Source organism: Stegostoma tigrinum, chromosome 1, assembly GCF_030684315.1.
Source record: "Stegostoma tigrinum isolate sSteTig4 chromosome 1, sSteTig4.hap1, whole genome shotgun sequence".
NCBI lineage: Eukaryota > Metazoa > Chordata > Chondrichthyes > Orectolobiformes > Stegostomatidae > Stegostoma > Stegostoma tigrinum.
In genome coordinates this window covers 148750284-148777577 of record NC_081354.1, presented here as the reverse complement: position 1 = coordinate 148777577, position 27294 = coordinate 148750284, and the positions used below count along the sequence as shown (strand labels likewise).

At 43.2% G+C, this 27294-nt stretch overlaps 1 protein-coding gene and 1 long non-coding RNA gene across 6 annotated transcripts in view; one reads left to right on the top strand and one right to left on the bottom strand.

Annotated features, from left to right (window-relative positions):
* The window catches only part of LOC125451492 (uncharacterized), a 38542-nt gene extending 33440 nt beyond the window's left edge, over positions 1-5102 (bottom strand). For both annotated transcript variants that reach the window (XR_007247315.2, XR_009446260.1), the window contains exon 1: positions 4524-5102. This is a non-coding gene — a long non-coding RNA (uncharacterized LOC125451492). The remainder of the gene's footprint in view (positions 1-4523) is intronic.
* Positions 5103-5277: 175 nt separating this feature from the next.
* tmem267 (transmembrane protein 267) lies at positions 5278-12608 on the top strand. 4 transcript variants are annotated; one of them, XM_048528587.2, is made up of 3 exons: positions 5278-5346; positions 9041-9431; positions 11227-12608. In XM_048528587.2, the coding sequence occupies exons 2-3, from the start codon at positions 9090-9092 to the stop codon at positions 11560-11562; spliced, it is 678 nt and encodes a 225-aa protein (XP_048384544.1). In that variant the 5' UTR covers positions 5278-5346; positions 9041-9089; the 3' UTR covers positions 11563-12608. The 4 variants fall into 4 exon arrangements, with proteins under 4 accessions (XP_048384544.1, XP_048384572.1, XP_048384562.1 ...); XM_048528615.2 differs by lacking the exon at positions 5278-5346 and adding an exon at positions 5430-5456; XM_048528605.2 differs by lacking the exon at positions 5278-5346 and adding an exon at positions 5471-5842.
* The last annotated feature ends 14686 nt before the right edge of the window (positions 12609-27294 follow it).

The window sequence follows — 27294 nt, the reverse complement described above, 5'->3', positions numbered from 1 at the left end:
GCCAGTGATCGAAATTCAATTAGTTTTAAAATAGTTATGGAAGAACATAGACCTGATTTAAAGTTCTAAATTGAAGTAATTCCAATTTTTAAAGTATTAGGCAAGATTAGGAGACACTATTCACAGGTAAAAGGATAGTCAGAAACTGGGAGGCCTTCAACAATGAGATAACGAGATTCCAGAGACAGTGTGTTCCTGTCACTGCAAAGGGCAAGGCTGTTAGGTGTAGGGAATACTGGATGACTAGAGAACTTGAGCCTCTGGTCAAGAAAAAGGAGGTGGCATATGGCAGGTGTAGACAGCTGGAATTGAATCCCTTGAAGTATAAAGGCAGTAGAAGTATATTCAAGAGGGTAACCAGGAGGACAAAAAGGGGAGGAGGAGATAGCTTTGGTAAATAGGGTTAAGGAGAATTAAAAGAGATTCCACAAATACATTAGGGGTAAATAAAAGTAGCTAGGGAGAGAATTGGCCCCTGATCAATCAATAAGGCCATGTATTTGTGGAACCACATGAAATGGGTGAGATTGTAAACGAGTATTTTGCATCAGTATTTACTGTAGAGAAGAACATAGAAGCTAAAGAACCTGGAAAAACATATAGTGATATCTCGAAGTCTATACAATACTAGAGGAGGTGGTGTTGGATATCTTAAAACGCATAAATGTAAATAAATACCTGGAACCTGATCAGGTGTATCCCAGACCTTTGTGGGAAGCGAGGAAAATGATTCCTGGGCACCTTGCTAAGATATTTGTATAATCGATAGCCACGGGTGAGGTGCCAGAAGGCTGGAGGGTGGCTAATGTGGTGCCATTATTGAAGAACAGTGGTAAGGGAAAGCCAGGGAACTTTTGAGCGGCAAGCCTAACATCAGTAGTGGGTAAGTTGTTGAAGGGGATTCTGAGGGACAGAATTTAGATTGATATGATTCTGTTGTCACATGTATTTTGTTGTATTCTTAAATGTAAAATACAGAGAAAAGCTTTCATTTGTTGCCACAAATTGGCACCATTTTGAATAGTTTAAGAATAAAGGGGAAAAACAAAGGAAAATAAAAAGATATAGTCCGAAGAGAGTCTATCAGTCCGGAGACAGCTCATCACAGTCAACAATGCCTGCACTGCCATCCTTCCACCATGGCTTCACTGCCGTCCTGACTGGACCCAACCAACATCAAAGTTGCACATCTTCAGGCATCATCTTTGCTGTTGGGCTAATACTCCTCCGTCACTGCCACCTGTGCAGGACAAACTAAGGCACAGTTGTGGTTCTCACTGGATGTGAGTTTGCTCGCTGAGCTGGAAGGTTCGTTTTCAGACGTTTCGTCACCATACTAGGTAACATCATCAGTGAGCCTCCGACGAAGCGCTGGTGTTATGTCCCGCTTTCTATTTATCTGGTTAGGTTTCCTTGGGTTGGTGATGTTCATTGACATCACCAACCCAAGGAAACCTAACCAGATAAATAGAAAGCGGGACATAACACCAGCGCTTCGTCGGAGGCTCACTGATGATGTTACCTAGTATGGTGACGAAACGTCTGAAAACGAACCTTCCAGCTCAGCGAGCAAATTCACATCCAGAACCTCAACCTGAGCTACAAATCTTCTCAAAACTCGCTAGTGGTTCTCACTGCCAGATCCCCTCATCGTGTTGCCACGATGCTCTTCTGCCACCACTTCACCACTGCCAGTGCCAGACCCAACAAATGATACAGCCACTGATTCTTAGCCACCATGTTTTGCCACTGGGCCCACCTCACCTCTGCCAATGTCATAGCCACTAATTCTAGGTCCAGACAAGTAAGTAGGAGCACACTCTCCTCCACACTGGGTCCACTCGCAGTCTCGATTTACATGTATTTAGAAAGGCAAGGACCAATTAGGGATAGTCAGCATGGCGTCGTGCATGGGAAATCATATCTTACTAACTTGATTGAGTTTTTGGAAGAAGTGACAAGGAAGATTGAAGGCAGAGGGAACAATGTTGTCTACATGAACTTCAGCAAGGCATTTGACAAGGTTTTGTGAGGTCGAATGGTCAGCAAGAATAGTTCACATGTAATCCAGAGAGAGTCCAGCCCTTTGCTAACAAAATTGGCTTGAAGCTAGGAGACAGGGTGTATTGGTGGAGGGGCTTCCTCCGCCTCCCCCCCCCTCCCCGATTGGAGGCCTAGGATGAGTGGTGTGCCACAGGGATTGTTGCTGGGTTCATTGCTTTTTGTCATTTATACAAGTCATTTGGAATATAGGAGGAATGATTAGTACATTTGCACATAACACCAACATTGATGGTGTAACAGACAATGAATGAAATTACGAGGGACCCTGATCTGATGGACCGAGCAGTAGCAGATAAATGTGAGGTGTTTCATTGATGCAGCAAATCAGGGCAGGGCTTATACAATTATTGGTAAGGTTCTGGGGAGTTTTGTTGAACAGAGACATTGGGATACAGAATCATAGTTCCTTGAAGGTGGAGTCACAGGTAGACAGGTTAATGAAGAAGGCATTTGATATCCATGTTTTTATTAGTCAATGCATTGAGTAAAGGAATTGGATGACATGTTGCAGCTGTGCAGCACATTGTTTAAGCCACTTTTGGAATATTGTATTCAGTTCTGATCTCCATGCTATAGAAAAGATATTTTAAACTTGAAAGACTGCAGAAAAGATATACAAGGATGCTGTCAGGGTTGGATTGTTTGGCTAGAGGGAAAGGATGAATAGATTGTGGCTACTTTCCTTGAAGTGTCAGATGCTGAGGGGTGACCTTAAAGAAATTTACAAAATCATGAGGGACATGGATGGGGTGAATAGCCAAGGTCATTTCCCGAGGGTAAGGGAGTCCAAAACTAGAAGGCATAGGTTTAAGGTGAGATGGGAAGGATATAAAAGAGACCTAAGGCGCAACTTTATCCACACAGAGGGTGGTGCAAATATGGAATGAGCTGCCAGAGGAAGTGGAGGATGGTACAATGAGAACATTTAAAAGGCGTCTGAATGGCTACATGAATAGCAAAGGTTTAGACGGAAAATGGGCCAGATATTTGCAGAGGGGGCTAAAATAACTTGGAAGTTACACTGACACCATCCCTCACTACTTCCTCCAGTTCATTGGCTTCACCAACACCATTCACCTTGACCTCGAATTCTCCTGGACCTCTCTGCCTCCATCTCTGGCAACCAACTCAGCATTGATATCTGTTTCAAACTCACTGACTCTCAAAGACCTGACTACACATCCTCTCAGCCACCCTCGAGCAAAAATGCAAACCCATACACCCAATCGCTCCACCTCCACCTGCTCCCAGCATGATGTGTTCCAATCCCAGACATCTCAGATATTCTCCTACTTCAAGGACCGTAACTTGCCCACTCCTGTGATTCATAGTGCACTCGACCACATCTCCTGTACTTCTGCCTTCAAAGACCCTGCCCGCAAGACAAAAACTGTGTCCCTGGTCCTCACCACACTACCCCACCAACTGGTGAATCCAACACTTTAACCTCCACCACAACAAAATGTGAGGCTGGACGAACACAGCAGGCCAAGCAGCATCTCAGGAGCACAAAAGCTGACGTTTCGGGCCTAGACCCTTCATCAGGCCCGACCAGTCCCCATCCACCGACACTCTCATCCGCCTAGCTGAACTCGTCCTCACACTCAACAACTTCTCTTTTGACTCTTCCTACAGACTAAGGGGGTGGCCATGGGCACCCGCATGTGCCCCAGCTATTAAAAAAAAGCTCTCTGATGAACGGTCTAGGCCCGAAACGTCAGCTTTTGTGCTCCTGAGATGCTGCTTGGCCTGCTGTGTTCGTCCAGCCTCACATTTTGTTGTCTTGGAGTCTCCAGCATCTCCAGTTCCCATTATCTCTTTAACCTCCACCACCCGCATTCAGACACCACCCCAAAGAGATATTCCCCTCCCCACCCCGACTGCTCTCTCCACAACTCCCTCGTCCACCCCACACCTGGGAACCTTTCCCTGCAACTGCATCTCCGCTCTGACCTCTGTCTAAGGCCCCAATAATCATTCCATATCCACCAGCGCTTCACCTGCATGGACTTCCAACCTGGTCTACTGAATCCGTTGCTCCCCTTGTGGTCTCTGCTGCATTAAAGAAACCAAACACAGACTCCGTGATCGATTCGCAGAGCATCTGTGCTCTCTACGCTCCAGTCGACAGAACCTTCTGGTTACCAGCCATCTCAAGCCCTCTTCCCACTCCCTCGGCAATATGTCCATTGTGGGGCCTCCTCCAATCTCACAATGCAGCCACACGAAAATTGGAGGAACAACACCCTATATTCAGTCCTCCCTCTCATCCCTGCCTCCTTGACCTGACGCAACCCGTTCATCATCATTCTCACCTAGCTCTACACCCGCCTACCTGCATCCACCTATCACCACCCCAGCTATCTTCCCTCTGCCTCTTGTTTCGGAGCTCCTTTCCCTCTCCCCAGTACTGAACAGAAATATCGACTTTCCTGTTCTTCTAATGCTGCCTGACTTACTGTGTTCCTCAGGCTCCACAGTGTATTAACTCCAGCTTAGGACATGTAGTCGTTACGGATGATCTGCAGCGAAGGCTCCGTGTTTCTGTGCTGTTTAACTCAATGACTCTGAGGCGGTCTTCCTCTGTGTTAAGGTTATGACTCCAAACAACTGATTTCAGTTTTGCTCCTGCTCCTTTAGGTCACGGGCTGTAACTTTCAAAACCTCTGGAATTTGGTTCTTTTGTCCCAAACAGGAGCAAACTGTTGCTGAGTAGGTGCTGTTTGCTCGCATTTGAGAAGACGCAGCATTTAACGTTAGTACGCACTGCTGGAGGTGATGATTATACATGTTCATGTTGAGTGAGAGCGACATAAGTGCCCTCGAACTGACGATGGTTGGGATTCATATTGACAGGCGGAGGTGCAGACGCGCTGCTAGCAATGCAATGAGTGCTCTGTCAGGCCAGTCCTGTTGAAGACAGCTGATTATCAAAATACAACGATGCGAATGCCCTGACACACATTGGATGAGTTTTATGGATGATTGACGGTCTCCTTCCACCCGTCGTTGGGAGGGGGCGGCCCACAATGCGGTGAATGGTCCGATAAAACGCCGGTTAAGGGGGCGGGGCGTATCCTAGTCAATCAACGACGTGGGTGGGCGGGATGCATTCCGTGTGATAGACCGCAATGGCAGCCGGTTAGGTGACAGGAGCTCGTAGAGCGTTCTCCAATCAGCGTGGGGATGGGCGGGGCGGATAGTGCCGGTTGGAGCCGGGGTTTGGCGGCTCGGAGCCGGTTAGAGCGGGGCGGGGTGGAGCGGCGGGCTGCACGGAGCCGGGTAAGCGGGTACCGCGGAGCGGTGGGCTGTACGGGGCCGGTTAGAGCGGGGAGCGGAGCTGCGGGCTGTACGGGGCTGGGGGAGTGGAGCGGCGGGCTGCACGGAGCCGGGTGAGCGGGGACCGGAGCGGCGGGCTGCACGGGGCCGGTTAGGAAAGCGAGTAGAGCCCCACAGTTAGCTGGGGCCTGGGAAAGACCCTGCAAAACCCGCCATCGGGTGGCTTAACCGTCATCTACTGTTCCGGTTCTCTGGATGAAGAAATGTGAGTGCTGAGGTGCCAACACTCCGTTAATGGTGATAAGACACAGAGGCTCATCGCCCCTGATTTGAACGGTGCCTCGGTTCCGAGCAGCTGGGGGAGTGGGTGTGGATCTGGTTTCTCCTTGTCACTGTCCAGATATTTAATGTACAGTTCAATCTGGGGAAAACAGAACCCCCCCCCCCCCAGCAAGTTTTAAAAATGCGTGCTTCCAATGGAACAATGATGAAATTAGAGGTGAGGGTGCAGTTCGTTTTCTGCTTAAGACGGTTTACAATTTATAACTTAAATTTTCTTTCTTTATTCATGGGAGGTGGGCGTCGTTGGGTGTTGTCTGCCCTGAGTTTTCCTCTGGAGGAGATGGTGGTGGCGATAATGATGATGATCTGCCCCCCCCCCCCCCTCCTTGAGCTGCTGCAGTCGATGCGGTGTACGTAGAACGACAAAGCTGTTCGGGATGCAGTTTTAGGATTTTTGACACAGCAACGCTGAAGGAATGGCGACATTTCTCCTTGTTTGGGTGGTGACTGGCTTGGAAGGTGAACTTGCCAATAAGTGGTGTACCGACTCCCATAGACACCCGTGTATCTGCTGGTAGCGGTCGTGGGCTTGGAAAGTGCTGTCCGTGGAGCATTGGTAAATTTCTGCAGTGTATCTTGTAAATGGCACACACTGCCGCTTCAGAGCATTGGTGATGAAGGGAGTGGATGTACTAAGAGGATTTGAGTACACGAGTAACGATGTCTTGCTGCAGCTATACAGGGCCTCGAGGCTACACCTTGAGTATTGTATGCAGTTTTGACCTCCTTGTCCGAGGAAGGACCCTCTTACTATTGACCGAGTCAAGCTAAGGTTCACCAGGCTGTTTCCCAGGATGACTGACATATGAGGGAAAAACTGGATTGACTGGGTTTGTGCTCAAAGGAATTTAGAATGAGGGGTATCCTACATGTGGGAAGAATATTACTGATGTTGGAGGAGTCCAGAACTAGGGGTCACAACCTAAGCATAAGGGTTGAGCCATTCAGGATGGAAATGGGGAAGAATTTGTTCAGAGTTGTGAACCTGTGCAGTGCTCTCTCTCAGAAGGCTGTTGGTGCCAATTCATGAACTAAATTCAGAAGGGACCTGGATGTGGTCCTCATGGCTAAAGGAGTCCAGGGGTATGGGGAGAAAGCAAGCATGAAATATTAAGATTACATGATCATTCTGAATGGTGGAGGAGGCTCAGAGCCAAATGGCCTACTCCTGCACCTATTTTCCATGTTTCTATGTAACACCAATCGATTATTGTCTCTCAGTGCCAGGGAGGGGGAGGCAAAGGCCTCGTGGTATTATCGTTGGACTGTTTAATTCAGAGACCGAGATAGTGTTCTGGAGCCTGGGGTTCAAATCCTGCCATGGCAGCTGGTGGAATTTGAATTCAATAAATATCTGGAATTATGAATCTAATGATAATGGTGAATCAATTGTCATAAAAATCCACCAGGTTCACTAATGTCCTTTAGGGAAGGAAGCTGCCATCTTTACCTGGTCTGGCCTACCTGTGACTCCAGACCCACAGCAATGTGGTTGACCCTTAACTGCTCCCTGGGCAATTTGGAATGGGCAATAAACACTGCCTAGCCAGTGATGCCTTCATCCCGTGAATGAATAAAGGACCTAATTTCAATTCCACCCTCGGGCAACTATCTCCGTTGAGTTTCTCTCACACCATGTCTGCATGGGTTTCCTCCAGGTGCTTCGGTTTCCTCCCACAGTCCAAGGATTGGCCAAGTTGGAGTTGAAGTGGCATGCGACTGGGAGGTGCATTTTTTTTATGAACTGAGCGTAGGTGTTCCATAAAGTGGTCTCCAAGCCTCTGTTTGGTTTCCCCAATGTAGAGGAAGCTACATCAGGAGCAGCGGATACAGTATACCACATTAGCAGATGTGCAGGGGAGATTTAGGGGCAGGTGTAGCCCTTCCTGCAGTTGCAGGGAAAAGTGCCCGGGGGTGGTGGGGCTGGTGAGGAGTGTGGAACAGGCAAGGGAGTCACGGAGAGAGTGGTCCCTCTGGCAGGCAGACAAGGATGGGGAGGAAGTGCCAGAGGATGATGCATTGGATCCAGAGGTTGGTGGACTGATACGTGAGGACGAGATTCTGCTTTGGTTGTTATTGTGGGGAGGCGATGTGAGGGATTAGTTGCGGGCATTTTCGATCACTGGAGGGGAAGTTGTGGTCCTTGAAAAATGAGGACATCTGGAATGTCCGGGAGTGAAATGCCTCGTCTCCGCGGCAGAGGCGAAAAGAATGTGAATAGGGGATGGAGTCTTTGCAGGAAGTGGTGAGCTGTATTGGAGAAAAGGAGGAGGAGAGGGGACCTAATTGAGGTATACAAGATAATGAGAGGCATAGATAGAGTTGATAGCCAGAGACTATTTCCCAGGGCAGAAATGGCTAGCACGAGGGGTCATAGTTTTAAGCTGGTTGGTGGAAAGTATAGAGGGGATGTCAGAGGCAGGTTCTTTACGCAGAGAGTTGTGAGAGCATGGAATGCGTTGCCAGCAGCAGTTGTGGAAGCAAGGCCACTGGGGACATTTAAGAGACTGCTGGACATGCATATGGTCACAGAAATTTGAGGGTGCATACATGAGGATCAATGGTCGGCACAACATTGTGGGCTGAAGGGCCTGTTCTGTGCTGTACTGTTCTATGTTCTATGTATTCTAGGTAGCTGTTTGAATCGGTAGGCTTGAAATGGATATTGGTTTCTGGGTGGTTGTCAGAGATGGAAACAGAAGTCCAGGAAGGGGAGTGGGGTATCGGAGATGGTCCAGATGAACTTAAGGTTGGGGTGGAAGGTGTTAGTGAAGTGGATGAACTGTTCGAACACCTCATGGGAGCACGAGGCAGCGCCGATAGTCATCAATGTAACAGAGGAAGATGTGGGGGATAGGGCAAGTGTAGCTTCAGAAGAGGGATTGTTCCATGTAGCCTGCATGCGGGTACCCATGGCCACCCCCTTTGTAGGAAGTGGGAGGAATTGAAGGAGAAGTTGTTAAGGGTGAGGACAATTTCAGCTAAGCGGATAAGGGTGTCATTAGAGGAGGACTGTTTGGGCCTGAGGACGGGAAGAAGCGGTGGGCCTTTAGGCCACCTGCATGGGGAATGCAGGTGTATAGGGACTAGATGTCCATGGTAAAGATGAGGTGTTGGACCAGGAAATCGGAAGTTTTGGAGAGGTGGAGGGCATGGGTCGTGTCGCAGACGTAGGTGGCTAGTTCCTGCCATTATGCATTTGCAGAAACGATCCTGTCAGGTTTGTGCACATTTCGAACATTTTCAGACATCGCTGTACCGATACCATGAAGCTGCTTTCCCTGCTGTTGTAAACTTAGAAACTAACAGTAGCAAAATACGCTCTAGTAACAAATATATTTTTTTCTTGCTCCAGAATGAGGAATGCTGATGTAATATACCATGGATGATATTTGCATTGTACAATGTTCACGTCAAAACAGTCCACAATTACAATGGCAACGGAGACAGAAAATGCACGAGCTCTACTTAAAACATTCAGTACAGCATCGGTCATCTCGAGCGTAGGCCTAGGAATTTTCTGCTTCATATCAGATCAGTGTTTACAATTTTCTTTAATACAGAACAATTACTGGCTTAGGGCTCTTTCAGACAATGCAGTGCATGGTGTTATTGGACTGTGGTCTTGGGCCATTGTGGTTGGATTGAGAAAGAAGAGTGATTTTTATGAAGTGCTTCTAGCTGGATTTCTGTCTTCTGTCGTTGATGTTGATCACTTCCTTGCAGCTGGATCCATGTCTCTCAAGGTAAGAACATATACATTTGATTCTTGTTACTTCTGCATTGGAAAGTTTAGATTATTGCACAACTGCAGAAATTTTTAATCAAGGATAGGTGTTCTAAGATTTTTATGTAAAACGAGAGTCATCATTTCAATCAGCAAAAGTAACATAAACACAGTACCATAATATCATCTATGAATGTTCCTCTAATTTATAAACTGAAAACAAAATTAATAGATTTTTAGGCCTTTGAGATTTTTCCATTATATTTTTTAATGAAAGAAAATATTTCTGTTTAAGTGGTCTTTTCAGTCCCCCAGAAAATTAATCAAATGAGTAGCTGAACGTTATAGACCAGACCTTAAGGGTAGTTTTTATATCTTGGGATGTGAATACCCTGCCAAGACCAGGATTTGTTGCCCGTATCTAATTTGAGAATGTGGTGATGAACAATTGCAGTGTATGTGATGAAGGTATGCCTATCATACTCTTCGAAAAGGACCTTTATCTAATAATCGTGAAGCAACAGCAACATAGTTCCAAAAAGGGTAGAGTGTGGCTTTGAGGGTAACTTGCAAGTGTTGGCGCATCTCCCTTCTAGGTGGTAGAGGTTGGGGATTTTGGTGCATGTTGTCTAAGAAGCTTTGGTGAGTTACTGCAGTGTATCTTCCTAATGGTATACACAACCACCACTTTCAGTTGTGAAAGGTGAGAGTCTTTAAGGAGGCAACTAGGGTGCTAATCACACATGTCTCGTTTGATATTGAGATTCTGGAGAGCTTTTGGATCTGTACCACTGTCTGGCTATGTTGTACTTAATGTCCATTTGAAATGAGAAAGTCACATTGGAAATTTTGTGGAGGAGAAGTGTGGAAATCCGATCATGTAACTGCTTGTAAATCAAAAGGTTGAGGGGAGACAGTGGCACCGTGGCAGTGTCACTGGAATACTAATCCAAAACCGCCAGCTAATGTTTTGGTGACACGGGTTTGAATGCCATCATGGCAGATTGTGAAATTTAAATTCCAATAAAGTCTGAAATGAAGGCTAGCATAATGATGACCCTAACCACTGTTGATTGTTTTGAAAACTTAACTGTTCTACTATAAGGAAGGATGATCTACATGTGATTTTAGGCCTGGGAATGTGATTGACTCTTTAATTACCCTTTGGGTAATTAGAGATAAACAGTGAATGTTGGCTGGTTCAGGGACATCCACATCTCGAGCACTAGTTTTTCGGAGATGTGGGATGGTGGATAGCTAATGGTAAAAATTTTGCTATTTGTTCTGCTCACCCTCTCTTCCAACGATCATAACACTGTTGGTTGATCATACAACAACAGGTCAGTTCTGGGAAAGAGAACTTGCCATCTTCACCCACTGTGGCCTAGATGTGACTCCTGTCTTACACCAACATACTTTTAATCTTAACTGATTTCTGAAGTGGCCTAGCAAGCCTCCTAGTATCAAGTTGCCAATTAAGGATTAACAATATTTAACAAACTTGCCAACAGGCTGACTTTCCAAGAACAAACAAAAAAAATGATTTGTTCCACCTAATTTGAGTTGTGCATTATATGTATTGTGCATCATTTTGAAGGTGCATCAAAATTGAAATCGGTGTTTTTGAGTTTTATCTAAACAGTTTTCCAACATGATGTGGATTTATGAAGAATGAGATCTTGTAATTTTTCTAGAGTTTCCATTGATGAAACCTAGTGAGCTGCTTAAAAACAATTCGCTTATTTTAAAGGCAACATTTTCATGCCAATATTTGGGAATGGAATACTGTGAATAACTGCATTTCTCTCTTCTAGGCTGCGTTGCATCTGCCACAGAGGCCTGCACTGCACTGTTCTACAGTGATAGCCGTAGTGGCTTTTTCAATGAAACTTGCTATGTGGTTATTTAGACTTAAAGATTCTTGGTGTTTTCTGCCATGGATGGTGACCATTTCTTGGGTTTCTCATCATGTCCGTGATGGTGTTCGACATGGACTTTGGTTCTGCCCCTTTGGAAATACAGCCCCTGTGCCATATTGGACCTACATAGCAATTACAGCTTCATTCCCTCACCTTTGCTCTGTTCTTATGTATGTCACAGGTACTAGAGAAACAATGTCCATGTCCCATGGAATTGCAATTGATGTATAACTGCCTATGTAAATTGTGATTTCTTGTTTAAGCTTACCACACTGAGCTGGATGTATTTTCATGAACTAACTACTGACCAACACTTTTGTGAAACTACTTGTGTATCAGCAATATGCTGTGTATAATGTTTTAGGATATAGTTTTTTTTCTCTGATTTAAACAGCTAGAGTTTTTTAAATTTGTGTTTCATCACAGTTTCTGTTGTAACGTGATCAATGGTTCACAAGACTGTAGCTGTTTAAATTAACTGCAGTGCAAACATATTGTGATTGAAGGTTAGAATGAGATAAAGTTTTATTATTTATAATTAAAGACACTCAGTTTGGTTGTGCTGGTTTGTTGAAAATAGGTGAAGAATTGTTATAGCATCAGCCATCAATGTGCCAAATAGGAAAATAAGTGTCGTAATTTATGTACAGTTGATCTCTTAACAGAATGAACATCCTTGCTTGTATATTGCTAAAAAGAGAAGGAAGTTAAAGCTTTTTGTCTCCTACTAATCAGGCGTAGGATGCAACAAATAGACTTGGGGAGAAAAGTGACACAATTATATACAGCATGAGAAGAGAATGTTGATTGTGCCACATTTGGCACAGAGGTGCAGCAAGAACGGTTTACTGTAAATCTTAATTCTTAGACTAGGCACTCTAGCTTCTGATTGGTTTGGGTGTTAGTTTGGAGATGAAACAGATTGGCCCCTTTTATGAAAGGGGAGCAATGTATGTACAAATTCCTTTTTCCTGCATTGGTCTCCAGTGTAACTAGTCTGAGTAAGCCTCTGAAGTGTATCTCCCATTGATATTCTCACTGCATCTCCATGCCATAATGGCCTAACTCTTTTCTCATTTGTATTAAAATGGTGTTTTTTTTTTCCCAAGTCTGTTCTTTGTGTCCTAGTTTCAATGAATGTGGTGAATTTCTGACAGAAATCTTCAATTTCTTGTCTCCTTTTAGCAATGTTTAAGTTCTTTACTGCCAAGGAATTACCTGTGTTTTATGGTTACTAAATTTGTTATAATTTCAAATTAAAATGAATTTAGACAAAGGGAATGTGTCTGAAAACAAAGTCTGTTCTAACAACTGAAACTGTTTTGAGCCTACATTGATACTTCGTAATCATAATTGCACATCATGTTGACACTTGAAAATCTACATCATTCCTAGTATACTAAAATGAGATGACACCATTTTAGTTAACGTTTGTCCCTAGTATCCACATTTAGGAAATTTTCAATAGCTTTGACGCAGCAAGTACCTTCCTTAATTCAAACTGCAAGATGACCAACAACTTGAAGCTTTGAGGAGGCAGGTACAACCAAGATATCAAGAGGCCATTGAATTATTGTCAGAAAAGGAAATTTCATGGTTGTTGTGAGGTGAAGACAGAGGCGGTCAATAGATGAATCATTCCTCCGGAGAGCTAGGGTAGCCACAGGGGGGCTAAATAGCCTGCTTCTGTGGACTCTATCCATTCTATTATTTCTACAGTTGTTTGATTTTTGCCAGGCTAGGTGATGGCCTAGTGGTATTATCACTAAACTATTAATCCAGAAACCCAGCTGATGTTCTGGGGACCTGGGTTCAAATCCTGCCATGTCAGATGGTGAAATGTGAATTCCAAAAAAAAGTCTGGTATTAAGAGTCCACTGATCACCGTGAAATCATTTGACAATTGTTGGGAAAAACCCATCTGGTTCACTAATGTCCTTCAGCAGAGGAAATCTGCCACCCTCAACTGGTCATGCCTATGTGCAATGTGGTTGACTCTCTCAATTGCCCTCAAATTACCTAGCAAGCCACTCAATTGTACCAGTCGCTAAAAAGCCTCCAAGAAATGAGATTGGATGAATCACCTAGCATCGACCTATGCACCTGAAAAGACAGTTGTAGAAACAGCCCTGTCAACCTTGCAAAGTCCTCCTCATTAACTTCTGGGAGTCAGTGCCAAAATTGGGAGAGCCGTCTCACAGACGAGTTGAGCAACAGCCTGATGTTGTTGGTAAGCTATGTCTCAGACACCCCCATCACCATTCCTCAATCTGTCCTGCTGGTGGGACAGGACATACCCAGCAGAGGTGGCAGCACAGTGGTATATACTGTCGGCAGGGTCTTTTCTCTAGGAGTCCTCATCATTGACTCTGGACTCCATGTGGTCTCATGGCTTTAGGTTAAACACCGGCAAGGTAATTTCCTGCTGATTACCACATACCATCTTTCCTCATTGATGGCAAGGGCACAAAATGTCCTCTGGGTGGGGATTTCAATGTCCACCAGCCAGAGTGGTTCAGCAGCAGTACCTCTGACCAAGCTGGTGAGGTCCTAAAGGACATTACTGCTAGACTGGGTTTTGGGGCAGGTGGTGACGGAACCAATAAGAGGGAAAAATATACTTGACCTCATCCTTGCTAATCTGCCGGTTGCATGACAGTATCGGTAAGAGTGACCAGCGCACAGTCCTTGTGGAGATGAAGTCCGACGTTCACGTTGAGAACAACTTCCATTGTCTTGTGTGGCACTATCACAGTGCTAAATGGGACAGAATTCACACAGATCTAGCAACTTAAGACTGGGCATCTATAAGACTGTGGGCCATCAACAGCAGCAAAATGGTACTCCAGCACAATCTGTAACCTCATGGCCTGGCATATCTTCCGCTCAACCATTACCATCAAACCAGGGGTTCAACGCTGGTTCAGTGGAGACTGCAGGAGGGCATGCCAGGAGCTACCAGCTCCGACAACATTCCAGCAGTAGTCCTGAAGACTTGCTCCAGAACTTGCCGCTCCCCTAGCCAAGCTGCTCCAGTACAGTTACCTACCTGACAATGTGGAAAATTGGTCAGATAGTCCTGTACATAAAAAGCAGGACAAATCCTTTTCTGATGAAGGGTTTCGGCCCGAAACAGCAGCTTTTGTGCTCCTAACATGCTGCTTGCCCTGCTTTGTTCTCCCAGCTCCACACAATTGTTATCTTAAATCCAACCCAGCCACTTACCACCCCATCAGTCTGCTCTTGATCAATAAAGCGATGGAAGATGTCATCAACAGTGCTATCAAGCAGCACCTGCACAGAAATAACCTGCTTAGTGACAGCCAGTTTGGATTCTGCCAGGGCCAATCAGCTCCTGACCTCATTACAGCCTTGGCTCAAACATGGACAAGAGCTGAATGCCAGGGTTGAAGTGAGAGTGACAGCCCTTGATATCCAGGCTGCATTCAACCGAGTGTGGCATCAAGGAGCTCTAGCAAAACTTGAATCAGTGGGTATCTGAGGGCTAATTCCTTGGTGTTTAGAGTCACATTTGACACACAGGAAGGTGATCGTCGTTATTGGTGGCCAATCATCTCAGCTCCAGTTCCTCAGGGTAGTGTCCTAGGCCCAACTATCTTTAGCTGCTTCTTCAATGACCTTCCCTCCATCATAAGGTCAGAAGTAGGGATGTTTGCCGATGACTGCAGAGTGTTCAGCATTGTGGCTTCTCAGATACTGAAGCAGAACATGTTCACATGCAACAAGATCTGGAAATATGCAGGTTTGGGCTGATGACTGACGAGTGAGATTTGTGCCACACAAATGCCAGGCTCTGACCATCACCTATAAGAGGTAATCTAACCACCATCCTTTGACATTCAATGGTGTTACCAGCACCGAATCCACTGTCAATATCCTGGGTGTTACCTTTGACCAGAAACTCAACTGGCCTGCTCTTGTAGCCACTGTGTTAATGTGGTGAGTCCAGAAGTTAGGAATTCTTATCTCCTGATGCCTCAAAGCACGTCTACCATCTCCAAGGCACAAGTCAGAAGTGTGATGGAATATTTCCCACTTGCCTGGATGAGTGCAGCCCCAACAACGCTGAAGAATCTTGACACTATTCAGGACAAAGCAGCTGCTTGATTGTCACTACATCTACAAGCATTCACTCCCTCCACCACTGATGCTCAGTAGCAGCAGTTATACTATCTGCAAGATGCACTGCAGAAATTCATCAAAGATCCTCAGACAGCACCTTCCAAACTCATGAACACTTAATCTGCTGGGACAAGGACGCCGACATATGGGAACACCACCACCTCCAAGTTCCCCTTCAAATCACTCATCATCCTGACTTGGAAATATATTGCCGTTCCTTCACTGTTGCTGGGTCAAAATCCTGGAATTCCCTCCTTAATATTATTGTGGGGACAACTGCAGCAGTTCAAGAAAGCAGCTCACCACCATCTTCTCACGGGCATCTAGGGATGGGCAAGAAATGCTGGCCAGCCATGTCCCAGAAATGGATAGCAAAAAACTGTTGACTCTGATAGCTGAGTGTTTATAGTACTGGCTTTGTGAGAAGATTGGAGATCATATATATGGCATGTTGCAAAATTAGCATAGATCATTTAAATTGTAGGTCAGCATCAGAAAACAATTGTAAAAGGATGTAGTTTGTTCATTTGTTTTTGGGATGAATATGTTGCTGGACATACATCCTGTATACAAAAATCCTACTTCTTGTCACTTTAATGTTTTTACTTCAACTTTTACTATGAGAAGTCTTTATCATCAGAGTTACTAAAATCTACTTTGAGTCTGAATTAGGTCACAGTGATAGCAAATAGATTTGTAAGTCATAAAAACAGTCATGAATCACCAGATGAAGTGCAACATAAATACTTCACCTGCAGGTGAATTGAGCTTTTCCAATCCTATTTCCTATTTCTTTATCATGTCCTTTACTGAGAAGCCTTACCAATATGACCGACGCGTTGACTTTTTTTTGGAGATTTCAGGACTTTATTTTCTGGTTATGTTTGAGTCAGTATGCTAGTCAATTGTTATGAGCTATGCAAGAATTCAAAGTGAAAGCACATTTTCAAAAAGGCAGATAAAACCATGAAGGTTTTGTTTTTACTCCAAAGTGACTAAACAGTGCAAACTTGTGGCCCAGAAGTCTGGTCCTGTGCTTGTTTTACTTGTCATTCAATGCCTCTCTTCAGATCATGGGTTCTTACCTGTGCACGTGAAGCTCAGTGCTGATGATGAACACAGTTGAAATTTCTCTGTGCTGTGACATGTCTGAGCTCCACCCCAGCACCTTGGCAATTTGAAACAACCAGCATTCCAACTTCAGTGACCTCAAAATCTTCAACTGTGTTTCATTGCTTCCTGGTCAAAGTTCATGAACAAGAGCAGCTCAGCTGAAGACTGGTGAGTATATAAATTTTGAAAGCTTTGTTATGAAATCTGTGTTTTTAATGTATCATGTCCCGTGAGACGTTTGATGCAGCATTTAATGAAATATGGCATCAAGGATTCATAACAAAATTTGACTTGGTGAGAATCCAGGGAAAACTCTAGCTGGAATAGAGGCTAGCAAAAAGGAGGATGGTTGTAAATATTGAAGGTCAATCATCTCAGACACAGGACATTGCTATAGGAATTACTCAGGGTGTTATCCTAGACCCAATCATTTTCCCTCCAAAATGTTAAATGAGTGTATGTTGTAAACATTAACTAACATGATTAGTATCATTCACTAATCCTCAGATACTGAAGCAGTCAGCATCCATATACAAGAAGATGTGCACAACAATGAGGCTTGAGATGATGCGTGCTGTGAATGTTACTTGCTACTAAATTTCCAGGTGTTGACCATCTCCATCAAGAGTCTGTCATCTATTGACATTCAATGGCATTACTGTCTTGGCTGACATCCTTAATTACTTTGCATCAGTATTCAACAAGGAGAATGGTGGTAAGGTTAGGGAGTGGTATGTTGCTATTCTAGGCAATTCAATATTAAGAGGAAAGTGTGTTCAAAAACATTCAAAGTAGTCAGGTCTCGTCAGGCCCTGGAGACTTATCAGGATAATGAGGATCGTAAGGGAAGAGATTGCTAGAGCTTTGACATAAATCTTTGTATCCACTTTAGCCATAGGTGAGGATGTTGGCTATTCTCAGTAATCCAGGAAAATTGGTAAGCCATGCATCAATGGTAGGGTAATTATTGGAGAAAACTCTTAGGGATAGGATTTACTTGCATTTGGAGAGGAATAGACTTCATTAGTATGGCCTTATGAAGAGGAAGGTCTTGTCTCACAAACTTGATCAGATTTTTTGAGGAAGTAATGAAGATAATTGAGGGCATGGCAGTGGATATCATCTGCATGAACTTTACTAAAGCATTTAACAAGGTCCCTCACGGTAGGCTGGTCCAGAAGATTAAGTCGTATGTCATCCATGGTGAGTTGGCAAGTTGGATAAAAAATTGGCATAGTCATCGAAGATAGAAGGTGTTGTGGAGGGGTGTTTTTCTGATTGGAGGACTGTGACCAATGGTATTCTTCAAGGATCAGTGCTGGTACCTCTCTTTGTGTTTATGTATAAATGATTTAGATGAAAATGAAGTGGTCTGATTAATAATTTTGCAGATCAACACAGAAATTGGTGGATTGAAGAAGCTTAGCATAGGATACAGACCTATTGGTAAATTGGGCAGAGAAATGGCAGATAGAGTTTAATCTGGACAAGTATGAGGTAATGCAATTTGGGAGGTCAAAAGCAAGAGGAAAGTAAACAGTAAGTGGCTAGACAGTTAAGAGTATTGATCTACAGAGGAATCCTTGGCTCCCTGAAAGTGACAACGCAAGTGGATAAGGTGGTAAAGAAAGTGTATAGCATGTTTGCCTTCGGTCAGGGCACTATGTGTGAAATTTGGCAAGTCACTTTGCACTTTAGGCCACATTTGAAATAGTGTGTAGTTCTGGTCACTGCTGTATAGAAAGGATACAGAGGCTTTGGAGAGGGTACAGAAAATATTTGCTAGGATGATGCCTGTATTGGAGTATATTAGCCACAAGGACAAACTCGGATTGTTTTCTAAAGCTGAAGAGTGACCTGATAGAAGTATGTAAAATCATGAAATGCGTAGATAAAGTGGACAGTTAGAATCTTTTTGCCAGGATGGAAATAGCAAATACTAGGAGATATGGGCTTTAGGTTGAGTGGGGTGGGGGGGGGGTGTGGCAGGGAGAAGTTGACAGGACTGTGTAAGGAAAGTTATTTATTTACACAGGATGATGGGTGTTTGGCATGTGCTGTCAGGGGCAGTGGTAGAAGCAGAGAGATAGTAATGTTTAAGAGGCACTGAAACAGAAACATAAACAAACAGGGAAGTACAGGGATACAGACCAGGTGGCCATTTGGATTAGTTTAAAATGGCATCATGGTTGGCACAGATATGCTGGGCCAAAGGGCCTATTCCTGTGCTGTCTTGCTCTGTGTTCTATCCCCCTCACTCTGTAATTGTGTTGTTGTATAACATTAATTGTTTTCCTATTTTTAGAATTTCTCCATTGGCCAAGGTTCAGCATTCATTTAACCTCAATTGGAAATGCTGTGTAAAAATGGGCAAGAATAATTTAGATCAGAGATAATGGGAACTGCAGATGCTGGAGAATCCGAGATAACAAAGTGTGGAGTTAGATGAACACAGCAGGCCAAGCAGCATCTCAGGAGCACAAAAGCTGACGTTTCGGGCCTAGACCCTTCAGCAGAAAAGGGGGAGGGGGAGAGGATTCTGAAATAAATAGGGAGAGAGGGGGAGGGTGGACCGAAGATGGATAGAGGAGAAGATAGGTGGAGAGGACAGTACGGGTGGGGAGGTAGGGAGGGGATAGGTCAGTCCAGGAAGGACAGACAGGTCAAGGGGGCGGGATGAGGTTAGTAGATAGGAAATGGAAGTGTGGCTTGAGGTGGGAGGAGGGGATAGGTGAGAAGAAGAACCGCCTAGGGAGGCAGGGACGAGCTAGGCTGGTTTTGGAATGCAGTGAGGGGAGGGGCGTGCATTCCTGGGCCTCCTGCAGATGCCACCTGAAGATTGCAGGAACAGCAACTCATATTTCGCTTGGGAACCCTGCAGCCCAATGGTATCAATGTGGATTTCACAAGCTTCAAAATTTCCCCTCCTCCTGCCCCACTGCATCCCAAAACCAGCCCAGCTCATCCCCGCCTCCCTAACCTGTTCTTCCTTTCACCTATTCCCTCCTCCCACTTCAAGCCACACTTCCATTTCCTATCTACTAACCTCATCCCGCCCCCTTGTCCACCTCGGACTGACCTGTCCCCTCCCCACATCCCCACCTACACTCTCCTCTCCACCCATCTTCTCCTCTATCCATCTTAGGTCCGCCTCCCCCTCTCTCCCTATTTATTTCAGAATCCTCTCCCCCTCCCCCTTTTCTGATGAAGGTTCTCGGCCCGAAACGTCAGCTTTTGTGCTCCTAAGATGCTGCTTGGCCTGCTGTGTTCATCCAGCTCCACACTTTGTTATCTAAGAATAATTTAGTTCACTTTGCAAACTTCTATATTCTGTGTGCCTGTGTCTAATTATCCCCACTCTAATCCCTGATTAAATTTGACAGATTAGACCATTTATACTCCTGCTGAGTGGTGTCTAGTTCAAATTCCCCTTGTTACATGATTACACTTGCAATACAAGAGATTAACTGCCATCTATCTGATATAAATTATATACTGTACCTGTTTTAAAACCATGTTTTCTATACAAAATAACAATTGAAAAAATACAGAATTCATTATCCTAGAAATGCTGAATTTTATTTGTATTTATACCTCTGATTTGTTTTGAGAGTTTGGGTTTATTAATAAGTTCATAATTAATATACAATTTATTGTTGAAAATGCAGTTCAGAGTTGAAGGACTGCCTTAGCACTACAGTCGTACAAAGGTGCTTTGAGCCCTGAAGTGAAGAAATGTAAACCCAATCAGTTTTTCAAAGGGCTACTTCCACATATTCATCACAAAATAACATTATTCCCATGAACAAGAAGTTCTAAATAGAGAACACAGAATTTTGGACAATTGGCAAATAAAGGGTGACATGAGAATTTTTTTGCGTAAGGTTGTGAACTGAAATCCACTGTTTGAAGTGGAGTGGATACTTGAAAAGCAACAGTTGGCAGGGCGTCAGAGAAAGAGCATTAGCACTGGACTAATTGGAAGGCTGTTTGAAAGAGGCAGCACTGGCACGACGAGCCTAAATAGCCTCATGTTATGTGATACAATGATTCTGTTACCTTGAATGAACAAGTTTTGTTTTTCTCCCTTTTAGATTGGATTTAACCTTTAAAAAGTACTAGTTATCGGCTTTTACTACAGTATTCATAAATACACTGGAATGTTTCATTTTACCATGGTGTATTTATAGCCTTGTCTGATTCTAGCCAGAGTATATGATGTGTGGTTACTGAAAGTTTATTGGAAATCAAATTAAAAAAAATCTTTTGCTGTGTGAGGTGGTGGGCTTGGAAGTGGAGTGGTGGTATACTAAAAACCCTGTTGTCTTTCCGCATCAGCCTGAATTAAGTTCTGGGCTACGGTTCATCTATTGTGCTACTGTTACCTCACATTGCTTAGCTTTGTTGTATGTACAGATTAGAAGCAGGAATAAGGTACTCCACCCTGTGCACCTGCTTCACTATTCAATTAAGACAGTGGCTGATCTGCTTCCACCATATTCTCTCCTACCCATGATAACCTTTTAGCTCCCTGTTACCAAACTGATTGACTAACAGCTGTCACTACACAGGATGTCTGCCTAAAGTCTTGATTCCAGTGGCTTCACCACTGCCTGGTTGGCATGTGGTTCAGTACACCTAGCCTGGAAGGAACAGCGTAATCTTTTACCAGCTCTCCAGTGGGCTAGTGATTACTGATGCCTCGACAGATGTGTATCAAGAGACATTTGTGCTTCACAAACAATAATAATTTGAAAATTCAAGATTTAACATGGCACTCAAAATGCAAATGATCAAAAGTCATTATTGCATTTTGATTTTTGTTGTCATGGAAACAGAGGAAAGCATTCACTGCCTGTATAGCTCTAGATTACTCTTCCTGTACGTGATTACAAATCAGGCATGTACTTAAAACAATCTTAATGCATCTTATGAACTTGCCAGTGGTAGTAATGTAACATTAATAGTTTCCATTTTTGCTATTTCTGTATAGACCAATGTGCAGCACTCGTATATTTCGAAAAATAAATTGAAATATAACTAGGCAAATTAATACTGGAGAAATGAATGAGAGTGTAGTTTGATAAACCCCTTAAACCTGATTATCTAGATACTAGAGCGTTGAAAGAGGTGGCTGTACGGATAATGAATGCAGTAATGATCATCTTCCTAAATTGTTAACAGTTCCTATATATAAGGTAGCCAGTGTAATTCAATTTCTCTTTAGAAGTAGGGAGAGAAAATGGGTACAGCAGACCAGTTATCTGACGTCAGTCTGGAAAATGCTATGATCTGTTATAAAGAATGCGATAACTAGACTTAAAAAATTAGCAGTAGAATCAAGCAATGTCAACATGTATTATAACAGGGAAATCAACTTTGACAAACCATTTGCATGTTTTCAGTATTTCTTTTCTGTTAATTTGATCTGGGTATCATTTTCTAGGCCTGTATTTATTGCCCGGGGCAGTTAAAAATCAACCACATCCCTAGGTAGGCCAGACTAGGTAAGGATGGCAGATTTCCTTCATTAAAAAGGACATTAGTGAACCAAATGGGTAACATCGCCATTAGGCTACCTTTTTATTTTAGCAGCAACATCCACGTCCTAAGAATACATTTGTAATAAATAGATAAATGATTTAGCTCTACCTGCCTTTAAAGGCATAACTATATGATGATTAAGGTTGGGAAATACTCCATGGTAAGTAACATTTCCAAAAGATGACCAGGATTTGAAGAGGAGAAATTGTGGCTCTGATAATTATAGGTGGCATAGGGACATTCTCAAAAAAGTATCTTGGATCAGAAAACACTAGTGGAAATAGTTTGTAGGATCTGAACAGTAGGTAAACTGTTGACCAGAGCATTAAATGATAAATTATTGGAACATGTAACAAAGATAGTGTAATAGAGGAGAACTCTTCAGCATTCATATAAAGTGAACGAATCAAGTTGGCAAGGATGGTCTGCAAATTGAGATGGTAGAATGCTTTCATAACTGTTTCCTGAAGCAATCTGCTGTGGAAGCAAATAGGGATAAAGCTATTTGACATGTAATATTGTGCAATGAGGAAAACTTGATTTAATGTCATAGTAAATGATTTATTGAGAATTGTGATCATATTACAGTTGAATTCCATATTAAATTTCAAAGACACAATACCAGTCACCAACAGGAATCTTAGTAAGGACCATCACATAGAATGCGTAGAAGCCCGACATCCTTTTTACAACATTAGCTGCGGTATTCAGGTAAATAGCATTCAAATGTCCTAAAACTACTTTGAAATGCAACCAGAAGAAGGTAAGTGTATAAGAGGGTGGAGTGTCAGGGTCAGGAGTGAGTTGGGTAGGATATTAAACTAGTTATTTCGGGTTGGGTTGTAATCAGGAATTTGGCAGGGGGGAAGAGTCCAAATTTAGACTTTTTTTCTATCTAATGATTCTTTGATAAATCTCCAAATAAGTAAGTCAGAACTGCTCAAAATCTGAATTGGAGATTTTTTTTAGAGAATCCAAAGGAACACGGGAATTACTTGTCTTAGGTTCAAATTTACCTCGCAATTCCCAAAGATTCAATCCATTCCAAATGAGTCCGTCAGTTCCGTATCTGTGTCCAGTTCCTATAAATGTGAAGGTTTACGCCTATCCAAGTGCTGTAATTATTTCTTTTTGAAGTCATGCTTCCATTTCCACCCCCTCATGGGTAGTGAGTTTCACATCATTACCACTTGCTACATAAAAATTCTTCCTCTCATTCGTTCTCCTTTTCTTGCCCAAAATCTTAAATACCCCAGTCCTTATACTAACCTGTTAACAGGTAAACAAGGGAAGTTTCCCACGTACACGTCTAAAAATCTCCATGATATCTCCTTTGCTTCAAGAAGAACAATCACAGCTTTTCTAATCTTAGTGAGCATTTGGAATTCCCCAATGATGGAGCCATCCTGCTAAAATATCTTATGCCTCCTCTCAAGAATCTTCACATCCCATCCCAAACATTTGACCAAGTCTCAACATGTAGCCTTATTAGACCTTTAATGATCCATATAACTTTCCTGCCTTTGTACTCAGTATTCATGAAGCCTAAAATCCCTTGTACTTAGCTAACCGCTGAACATGTCCAGCCACCTTAAAACTCAATGCATGTGCATTCTTACTCCTCCTTCTTTCTCACTCCTAAGAGAAGTAATGAAAACCTTAAATTGAGTCTTCAGTAAAATATTATTTTACATATAATTTTAAAGTTCATTCTGTGTATGTTTAAGTCCCATTTAACTATTCAGTACAATGTAAACATAAAGTCCAACCCTATATTCAAACTATTTATCATAACTAATCTTAGCGTATATGACTCAACTATAATGGAACAACAGCAATGATCTAGTGTTTAGCTGAAAACAACTATATTGAAAACAGGTGGCTGGAGTGCTGAACCACTTGATGATGCCATATAAATGATCATACAGGGCACAATGTCAAAGTTTGGAGATGACAAAACTTGGAAATATTGTCACCTGCAGGAATGATAATGAAAGACATCATGCAAACATTAACAGACCAGTGAAATGGACAAATATGGCAGCACAAATTTAACCTAAGAATTAAGTGATACATATTGGTGGAAAGAATGAGTGCATAAATAGGGACACCTTGGATAAATGTACACAAATATTTGAAAGTAATAGAAGATTAGGAAAGTGAAAGGCGTACAAATCCTGGGCTTTAGAAGTTTAAAGTGTAAAATCAAGTGTGTTATAATGAAACTTAACATTGATTTAGCTTCAAATGAAAGGCTAGGAAATCTGTAGAGAGGGTGTAAAAGATTTACAAGAATGGTACCAAGGACAAGACATATCGGGTGTGAGAGTAGATTGGACATGCTGCATTTGTTCTCACAGAACTTTATAAGGATAGAGTTGCTTAATAACTTAGGGTCGAAACAGAATAGAGCGATCCATGTGAGAATCCGAACAACATTTAAAGGGAAACAGCAGGAGAAAAAGTAACATTGAACACCTTCTAATTTCAAGTGATTACAATTAAAAGTGGGTTGGAGACAGGTTCAACAGTAGTTTTATAAAGGGAATTAGATTAAACACCTGAAGGGAAAGGTACAGATGTAAAGGAAAAGAGGATTATGTAAATTGCTCTTCTGCAGACACAACACATATTTGATAGGTTGGTTGGTTTCCTTCTTCACTTCAGCCAGAATATGATGCTAAGGCAGTTCTTAAAACCCATCTCTGATCTAGCTTTTGGCCATGTGCCCTGATACATACCATTAACAAATCTTGAAAAAATGCAAGGCATGGTGGCTCAGTGGTTAGTATCAAGGAGCCTGGTCCTTGGAATGACTGTGCAAACCTCCACAGACATTCTACCAGCATCTGTGTGCATTTGCTCAGGTTTTCCTCCCACAGTCCAAAGATGTGCACATTCGGTAGATTGGCCATGCTAAATTGCCCGTAGTGTCCAGGCATTTCCAAGGTAGATGGATTATCCTTGGGAAATGCGGGGTTATAGGATAGGATGCTATTTGGAGGTTTGGTATGGACTTGATGGGCCAGATAACCTGCTTCCACCCTGGAGGGATTCTATATGAACATGACCAGTACATAGTGCCGACACTTAATTGCAGTCCAAAAGGTCATGGTGACCTGACAACTTGAACCATAATCCCATAGGATTGTTAGACAGGGAGTTCCAGGATTTTGACCCAGTAACATATGAGGAATGGTAATAGATAGTTCTCAGGCTGGGTGATGTGGGACCTGGAGGAGCATCCGCCCTTCTTCTTGATGGTAATCTATACGTTGATGTCAAATGTTGCTTTATAATACTCCATTCCAGTGTTTTGGACTGTGTATGATGTTGAAGGCTCTAGATGTACAAAAATTATTTCAGTGATACCTTACAGACATTGTTTTGGTCTGTTACTTAGATTGGTTGTTATATTAACCAAGATTGATACTAGGTTAATGGGCTGATATTTAATCAGATTTGTACCTCCTTTAGTTACACATTTGTGATTATAATTTTCTATGAAATTCTTTTAATTAATTGCAGAGGCTTTCCAGATTCAATTAAATACTGTTCAGCAATCTGGTTTGTTTGCTGTGTCCACCTTTGGCATCACGGGTAAACCAAACATTTGATTCTCGGGTAACAAAATGTGGGGCTGGATGAACACAGCAGGCCACAGCATCTTTGGAGCACAAAAGCTGATGTTTCGGGCCTAGACCCTTCATCAGAAAAGGGGGATGGGCAGAGGATTCTGAAATAAATAGGGAGAGGGGGGAGGCGGACTGAAGATGGGTGGAGAGGAGAGTATAGGTGGGGAGGTAGAGAGAGGATAGGTCAGTCCGAGGAGGACGGACAGGTCAAGGGGATGGGATGAGGTTATAGGTAGGAAATGGAGGTGCAGCTTGAGGTGGAAGGAGGGGATAGGTGAGAGAACAGGTTAGGCAGGCAGGGACAAGCTGGGCTGGTTTTGGGATGCAGTGGGGGGAGGGGAGATTTTGAAGCTGGTGAAATCCACAGTGATACCATTGGGCTGCAGGGTTCCCAAGCGGAATATGAGTTGCTGTTCCTGCAACCTACGGGTGGCATCATTATGGCACTGCAGGAGGCCCAGGATGGACATGTCATCTAAGGAATGGGAGGGGGAGTTGAAATGTTTCGCGACTGGGAGGTGCAGTTGTTTACTGTGAACTGAGCGTAGGTGTTTGCAAAGCAGTCCCCAAGCCTCCATTTTCCCCAACGTAGAGGATGCCACGCCGTGTACAGCAGATGCAGTACACCACATTGGCGGATGTGCAGGTGAACATCTGCTTGATGTGGAAAGTCATCAGGCCTTTATTTTCATCCGCAAGGTGTGTGTACGGAACTTGGAAACTTCCTGAACGGCGAGTCCTTTTTTTTCTCCTCCAAAGGGTGCAGGGACAGGTTAAGAACGAAGTTTCGACCACTGGCCCAAACAGAGATGCAAGTGGCCACAAGAGTTGCTGAGTCAGGCTATATAAAAATTGCCCAACTTGGGTTTCTGGGATTCATCCGAGATGCTTTCTTAAATTTTACAGCCTCTAACCTTCATCCTCACTCTGCCTATTTCCTCGTGGGTACATGCCAACCTTTGACTCCCATCCTCCATGCTAATCCAATTTTCCCATTAACTCCCTTGGTTCAGGAGTCATGCTGAGATAAAGTTTTAAGAATATTATAAATTACCCATGAAATGCATTTAAATCTCATGAAGTTTTTAATCAGTTATCCCACAAAGTCTTTTTTTTAATTACCCAATGGGTTATGTAAAACAGACAATGCTAAATGATAATACTTAATGTAAACAAACGTTTACTGAAACTGTCAAAACATTTTTCATTCAACTTGGACACAGGTAGTCATTGACTTGATAGTTCTACATACTTTATTTGCCCTTCATTTAGTGTGGAATAAGGCCCTTGCTTCACGGAAAATGAGGCTGAATTAACATGGTTTTGCGGAATTCTGGTTTCCCATGTGTGTAAGTCATGTGTACCTCCCCAGTTCCCTCAACTGCAGCCCACCCCCATAAAATGGTTTCTGCTGAATATGGGGATGAGACATCCAGATATTGGGTATGCTGTTTGGGTGTGCCACAGTCTCCATGAAAATCCAGGCCTACATTTCTAAACATTATAAAACTCTGCAATGAGAAAATTA

What these genes read in the sequence shown, in the direction of transcription:
- tmem267 (XM_048528587.2), top strand. Translation starts at nt 9,090, where the DNA reads ATGTTCACGTCAAAACAGTCCACAATTACAATGGCAACGGAGACAGAA. An exon ending in CTGGATCCATGTCTCTCAAG is followed by an intron (nt 9,432 to 11,226) that starts GTAAGAACATAT and finishes TCTCTCTTCTAG; the next exon opens with GCTGCGTTGCATCTGCCACA.